Here is a 7,844-nt window from a genome sequence, read left to right on the forward strand (position 1 = left end):
GTTATTATTATTATATTTTTTTTGGATGGGTCATGTTTCAAGAATATTAACAGCTTTTGCTGTCAAAATCTGCAGTCACACATTTTTCTTGACTCAACGCTGTGCTACCGTTTCTAATATAGGTGAAAAACAGAAACGCAAGAAATTAGGGAAAATAATTAATATTTAGAAATATAAGAATTATTCTTAGTGAAATATAAAAGTATGTATTTAATAAAAACATCATCACTTTTTTTTGAATATTAATTTAATAAAGAAACAATGTTTCAATAATATTATAATAAAAATTTTATGATTACGGAACATCGATATAGCTATTAATTTGAAGAATAATAACAATTTATATAGACTACTTCTGTAGTCATTCATATTTCGAGTCAGAGCTTGTACCATTTCTAAACGGTAAAAAAAAAAGAAAATAGAATTAAATTAGAAAATAGATTTAGAAAATAGAGAAAATTGATTTTAAGTAAAATGCATATTAATATCCGAAAAAATATATAATATTTGCAAATATAAGAATTATTCTGAGCGAAAAAGCACATGCATGTATTTACATTACATTTACATTTTTTACATTACATTTTTTTACATTAATTTGCTAATGAATCAAAAATTTAAGCGGTATGTATGCTTTAGGTATTGAAATACTAAGACTAAAGATGTTTTTTTATAACATTTTATAAAAAATATTATAACATATGTATAAGTTTCTGGAAAAATTTGACACCCACCCTCTCACCTGATTTTAATATCAAAGTTCTCTATCATACCAAAAAAATATTAAAAATTATTAAAGTGACAATAAATATAACTCCTCAACTGAAGTAGTTAATTATATCTATTATGTAAATGAAAGTGCGTTGTATTGAATTATAGAATGAGTGAATCAAGCATAATCAGTGCATTAAGCACATGTATTCTTTACGTATATACAATATAGTAGGACATATGAAATTTTTTTGTAAAATATTTTAAAAACTTTGTATATTTTATATAAGTGCTTTTGCAAAATTTGACACCCAACCTTTTATTTCACGTTAATATCAATGTTTTTTTTTATTTTTTTTATTTCCAATGGCAGACATGAAAGACAAATTTGTAGCCAAGAACAATATAAAGAAAGAACAAAAAACGGAAACAAGAGCTACAAAAATAAAGAGTCTATAGGTCTGTAATAATGCATCTCGCCCGCCAATATCGTTCCCACAAGGGCCCAGGAGGAAGTGCAGGGCAATGTCTTAGATGGTTAGCGTCCATTTCTTCTTGTTGGTTACATAATGGACAAAGGGGGCTTGAAAAGATTTTAATTTTATACAGGTGTTTTGATAAACAGTCATGGCCAGTGGCGAGACGAAAAAGGGCCACAGATTTTTCTCTTGGCCATGACGGAATATCTTTAATTCCTTCCAACCAGTCCTTATTTTTATTTGCTTCTTGGAGTTTTGCTTCAAATGTTGTTCGCAGAGAGATTTTTATTAGCCTTTTCGCGGTGTGGAAAGGAACTGGCTTAAGAGATATTTGTAGAATCTTGGCGGCTTTTTTGGCCAAGAAATCTGCAGTTTCGTTACCTTGAAGTTCACAATGCGCTGGTACACATTGCATGGCGACATTTTTGTTGTGTTGGTCAAGCCTGTGAAGGGCTTGACGACAATGTAGAATGTCGGCAGATGCGGGGGCTTTGGAGGAAGCAATAGCTTGGAGTGCGGCTTTGGAGTCAGAGAGGATGACTACGTTATTAAATTTCTCAAGGTGATTCTGTAGTTGTGACAATTGCCGATACTTCTGCATCGAAGGCTGTTCTAGACGAACCAATAGGGGTGTAAAATGAAAAAAGGTTGCAGGAAACTCCGGCTCCTGCATTAGTGCCTTCAGCCAATCTTGAACCGTCTGTGAATATATGTAGCCATTCGTTCTCTGGGTACAGTAAGTGCAAAGTCTCCAGGGCGATAGATTTTAAGACTTGATCATTTGTGTCTCTCTTGGAAACATCTTGACACAAGTTTAAACTCAGTGAGTATCTCTCTTTTTCAATAGGGCACTGCGATCTAATAAGGTCTTCTGTTTTCCAAGTAATATTTAGTTGGTCTTTTATTTCAACGACTCTTTGGAGGAAACCGTTCTGGGTCTTCAAAGTTCAACCAATATTTGTCAGTGGGGTGCTCCATAGGGAGAGGCAGTCTGGAGGCATAGGGCCTCCATAGGGAGAGGCATAGGGAGAGGCAGTCTTAATATCAATGTTATCTAAACTAAACTAAACTCAGTGGCGCAACAGCCCATAAAGGGCCAACTGTTGCGCAACAATATAGTTATTATTATGAAACACTAAAATATACTTATTTGTATTTTTCATCCGTTATGAATAAAATTAAAATATTTAGCCTTTATTTTTTCTAAAGCTCTTTTGCTAATTGAGAAATAATAATTAAATTTTAAAATGGCTCCTCTTTCTTTTATTTTAAAACAATATTTATAATAAAGTTTCACTGTTCAAGACTAGTTCAGATCTTTTACCTGGAATAGTGTAATATATTTAATTTTTGCAGCTAAATAAATTGATAATTAACGAAGTATTTAAATACAACAACCAACAACATTGTGTCAACATCTTGAAATATGTTCAAGCAACGTTAAGTTGCGGTCACAAAAATTAACACAACTCAAAGTCAACTGATTTTCTGACTGAGATAATTGGTTATATTTAATTATTTATCTTGAGAAGTACATAAATTTAAAAAAAATATTAATCAAATTTATTTCTGTAGTAATGGGATACTTGCAAGTGACTTAGTGTGGGTATTTCGAACCTGATTGGTTGTTGAAACGTAGCATTTGTTTTCGTTAAGAACTGTTCTTTCTATAGTATTTCGAGTAAGCCAATCCAGGAAACGTCAATTTTCTTAAATCATGCATTCCATATTCTTCCACAAAGATTTCAATTCTTTCATTATATATTTCTTACTTAACACAAAGACAGGCATGGAGCCATGTGGAACATAATCAAACTAATTATGCAAACTAATGGGACTTGCCAGGTACACAAAACAAAAATTTATCAGTGTTACAATGAAATACTTAAACAAATAATAAATCTAAGTAAAGTAAAAGAAGTAGACGAGAAAGAATTATATTTCAACAAATGCAGTTCTTTATTTAATTAACTCTATGTTAATCAACTTTATGTTAATTAACACGATAAGTTATGTAGAGAAACTTAGCAACTTTAGCATTTTTCTGATAAAGATTAGCTGGATCTGACGTCATAGGTGGGCATCGGTTGTCTTCTTCTTGAAGTGCAAGTACCCAGTTGTACAAAACCTAAATTGCATTTAATTCTTAATAAAGTTGTAGAAATCGTTTTACCATATTGATACTATGTTTAGTTTACACATATTTTTTATTATCGTTTTCATGTCTTTAAATAATGTAATTGTTTGATTTTGGGCTTTTTTATTCTTACTCATTTTTCCAAACGATTATAGATTTTATAAAGAGATTTAATAAAACTACAAATATTTTTTATGGTTTTTATTTCTTTTCAAATGATAATTATTTGAATTTTATTGTTTCTAAAAAGAGTTCATTTCACTGTAACTGTATGTAAATTGGATTTAATTCTGTTATAAATGTTAAGCCTACTGTCTGTTTAAGAAATTCTATCGTTTATTATAAAATAATTATTGAATTGCATTATAATTTGATTTTTAGACTGCTGTTATCAGTTTTCTTTTTACAAAAAATATGCTTCGATGTTATATGGCATAATTATTTTATCGTCGAACTATCTGCTCTCGATTTTTATTTCTTTCATGAAATCTGATTGTATTCCTGACGTGAGGGCCTCAAAAAATTGACTAATTGATCTTGCAAGAGTTCGATTGATAAAGACTTCACAAATAATCAGAAACGGTAAGTTGTCTGAAGCTTCTATTTATTCATATTTTTTTATTCTTATCCTTATAACATAATAAAAATATATTAGGAATTTTATAAAATTTTATATTGCTTCAATGTTTTATTATTTCGTATGAATTTCAGTGATAACTATAAACTTATTAAAATGCATATTGTTGGTATTTTTCACATAGTTATATTTGTGGTTAAAATTTTATAAAAACCTTTTGAAAAATTTGAATTATTAAGAACTTTGATAATTAACTTTCGGCTTAAAAAGTCTACTAGTTTCTATGCATTGTGTTTGTGAATTGTTTTTTTCTTTTGAGGTTTATTAGCTATATGCTAGATGTCAGTGTTAGTTATAGTATGCTAAACATTTGAGTGCTATTATTTGGAAAATTAATGTTGGATTTTAAATTAATGTTGACACGTCTAAACAATTATAATGAAAGAAAGTTGCCAACAGAATAATCTATTTTCCGTTGAAGTAGAGGTTGAAGAGTGAAATTACATTTGTGCCACGTTTTCCCCCCATTAAAGTTACTGGAGTTTTCCCTGTATTGTTAGCATTTTTTTCTTTACATAGATACAGAAAAAGGAAGCATAAATATCATCACTCTTTTTTTCAAATCCATAAAACAATGCACATTTTGATGAAAAAATAACGAAACATTTCATCTATAAAAAGGTAACCAAATTATTTTCTGAATATTATTAAACAACATCTTTGGATCGATTAATAAAATACTATATTAAACACTATACAGCTAAGCGGTATACAGCTTAAGAATTAAAAATTTAAAAAAAAGTAGTATCCCAGTTCAGCAAGAAATTGAAAGAAAAAAAAGAATACTTTTACAATGTTGTCACTAAGAGCCGTGGTGGCTTAGAGGATCGAGCGCTCGCCTCGAAATGTGGCGATTTCCGCATCCGCATCACACCGACTACAGTGCTGACGTAAAAATATCCTCAGTGGTTCATGGATTATGGGTCAATGTCCTTTTGCCGTCAGGCTAATCATGGGAGGTTGTCGAAGCTTTCCTCATAATGTAGCGCAAGTGCTGATTAGTTTCATAAAAAGACCTCCACGAAGGCAAATTTTCCTTAATACTTGATCAAAGAGTTCTCTTGTCGTCTGGATTGGGTTCAAAATTACAGGGCTGCGGTGTTGAGCATTAGCAGTTGTAAATTCAAAATTGTGGGCTATGCAACGACGGTTATAAAATGTTGCTAATAAATATAACTTCAAAAATAGGAGTTTTTCCATGCTCATTGCATAAAATAATCTATTAATAATGATTGATAACAATTTGTAACAAGGATGAAAATAAGCACATAAAAAGCACATATAAAGTCACTACTGTGGTTGTTTGTAAAATGATTGACTGAAGTGTAAATAACATTTTATATATATATATATATTAATATTAATATTAATATTAATTTAATATATTAANATTATATAATATATTAATATTAATTTATATAATTAATTTAAATTATAAAAATTATAAAGATATATATATTTTAAAAATAAGAAAAAAGCATAAAAATAAAGTTCCATATGATTTTGAAAAACTTACCACAGAAAATGAGCCATTTTATTAGAAGTAACTGTGAAATTAGAAATTCCAGTTAAATGTCATTTATGTGTCTGAAATAATGCTTAATACTAGAAAATGGTATAAACTATTCAAGCATTCATTAACACGAAATAAATATAAATTTTTGTGTTTTTAAATTGTTCCAAAGCGATTTTTAAAATTTTATTTTCTAAATTTTTGTATTTTTAATTTAATATTTTTAGTCATTTGTTTCAAAATCGCATTTGCTATTATTGCAGTATGATAAATATTGCATGACTAGGCTGATTACATTCAGATAAGTCTCTTATATAGTTTTGAGTTTTAGTCTGGTTTCTTAAAGTTTCTTATACTGAGAAAAAAAGTATAATCAAAACTATCAGAATATTTTAGAATATATTGAGTTTCTGACCCCAAAACACTTGCCAATTTTTATCGAAGCCCTTTAATAATGGTTTTGGTAAAATTAAAAATAAAATATAGTGTGTGATAAAATTTTGTAATTGCATGATGATACCATAGACTGACGATCCGGTTGTGTTTACTCTTAAGTTTTGTGTTTCTAACTAATGTGTGGTACTAAGAACTATAATTTTAAAAACAGGTATTTCCTGTATATTGTTGCCATATGAACGGAGCAATTGCCAAATGGTATAAATGGAGTTTATTTTGTTTTTTTCAATCGTAATTTTTTTTCAAAAGTGTCATAACCGTATAGAATGGTAACTTTCCCAAAATATTTTCTCAGTGTATAAATGACTGCTGTTTAAGTTTTAAAAATAATTCTGATATAATACAATATTTATTTTAATTTTCTAATTAAAAAAAAATGTGAGCATTACTGTTCCGTCAAACATGAAAAATGTTGCTTAAAAAATCACATTAAACCATTGCTAATTCATATAACATTCATCTGATCTGCATGCTAATGTTAAAATTGAGAGCCGCTGTGGCTCAGGGGATAGAGCGTTCGTCTTCCCAGGATCGAATATCAGCGGTAGCTGGTTAATACAAATTCTGCCCCCTACTCGCACCGACCACAGTACTGACGTAAAATATCCTGAGTAGTAAAAATATCATGGGTGGAATCCCCTGGTTGTCGGTGTATACCTATGTTACGTAAATGCGGGATAATTCCTCCAAGCAGTTTCCCACGAAGGCTAAATTGTCCCAATCCTTGTTACAGGAGTTCCCTAAACTTCTAGATAGATTTCAAAATTATAAGGCTTCGAAGGTAAACATTGACTGTCGTAAACTCAGAGTTGGGTAGGTTGCTCAACGCTAGTTATGAAATAAAATAAAATAAAATAAAATGTTAAAATTGAAACCCAGAAGAATATTATTTGCAATTACTAATTTAAAAAAAAAAATTTTTTTAAAAATATATCTATACTTTCATTAATTTTATATCAACTTATGGCTTTAAGACAATGTTCTATAATGTGAATTTAATAAAACTGTATTGTTGTATACTTATGGTATATCATATACTATATTATATACAGTATTGTATCGTTATATACTGTAATATAAAAGTATTAAACCGCGATGGCTGTCCTTAATGACACATTTTATTACTATCTAAAATGCACAGAATATTGGAATAATTCATCAAGATTCCAACAGCAGCTCTTCGAGAACAATGTAATTAATTAATGGTCCATTCTTTTTACGACAACACGATTTTCCCTGATAAGCAATATAAGCAATTTCAGATGACGGCCGCCCATCAAGCCTGAAGGCAGCAATAATAACAAAAAATATATACAATAGATTTTCTTCCTATTCTATCTCCTACATTGGGAAATTAAGTTCTACATGTGAATTTAATAAAATTGTATTGTTGCATACTTATTGCATACCATAAACTACTATATATTTACATTAGTATATACAGTATTGTGTCGTTATATACTGTATTATAAAAGTACGATGGCTCTCCTTAATGACACATTTTATTACCATCTAAAGAGCACAGAATATTGAAATAATTCATCAAGATTCCAACAGCAGCTCTTCGGGAACAATGTAATTAATTAATGGCCCATTCTTTTAACGACAACACGATTTTCCCTGATAAGCAATATAAGCAATTTCAGATCGCGGCCACCCATCAAACCTGAAGACAGCAATAATAATAAAGAAATATATAATATAGATTTTCTTCCTATTCTATCTCATACATTGGGAAATAAAGTTCTACATGTGAATTCAATAAAATGGTATTGTTGCATACTCATTGCATACCATAAACTATATTGTATACTATATATTTACTATAGTATATACAGTATTGTATCGTTATATACTGTATTATAAAAGTATTAAACCGCGATAGCTGTCCTTAATGACACATTTTATTAC

At 29.5% G+C, this 7,844-nt stretch overlaps 1 protein-coding gene across 1 annotated transcript; it reads right to left on the reverse strand.

Moving 5' to 3' along the window:
- Nucleotides 1-1,164: 1,164 nt before the first annotated feature.
- Nucleotides 1,165-1,863, reverse strand: LOC139425803 (uncharacterized). The gene has a single exon (XM_071181761.1). It carries the CDS (start codon nt 1,861-1,863, stop codon nt 1,165-1,167), a length of 699 nt encoding a protein of 232 aa, XP_071037862.1.
- Between the last annotated feature and the right edge of the window lie 5,981 nt (nt 1,864-7,844).

Source organism: Parasteatoda tepidariorum, chromosome 6 (assembly GCF_043381705.1).
Source record: "Parasteatoda tepidariorum isolate YZ-2023 chromosome 6, CAS_Ptep_4.0, whole genome shotgun sequence".
In the NCBI taxonomy this organism is placed as follows: Eukaryota; Metazoa; Arthropoda; class Arachnida; order Araneae; family Theridiidae; genus Parasteatoda; species Parasteatoda tepidariorum.

Bases quoted from the DNA above. Each gene is read 5' to 3' on its own strand.
- LOC139425803 (XM_071181761.1), bottom strand. From the start codon at position 1,863: ATGCAGGAGCCGGAGTTTCCTGCAACCTTTTTTCATTTTACACCCCTA.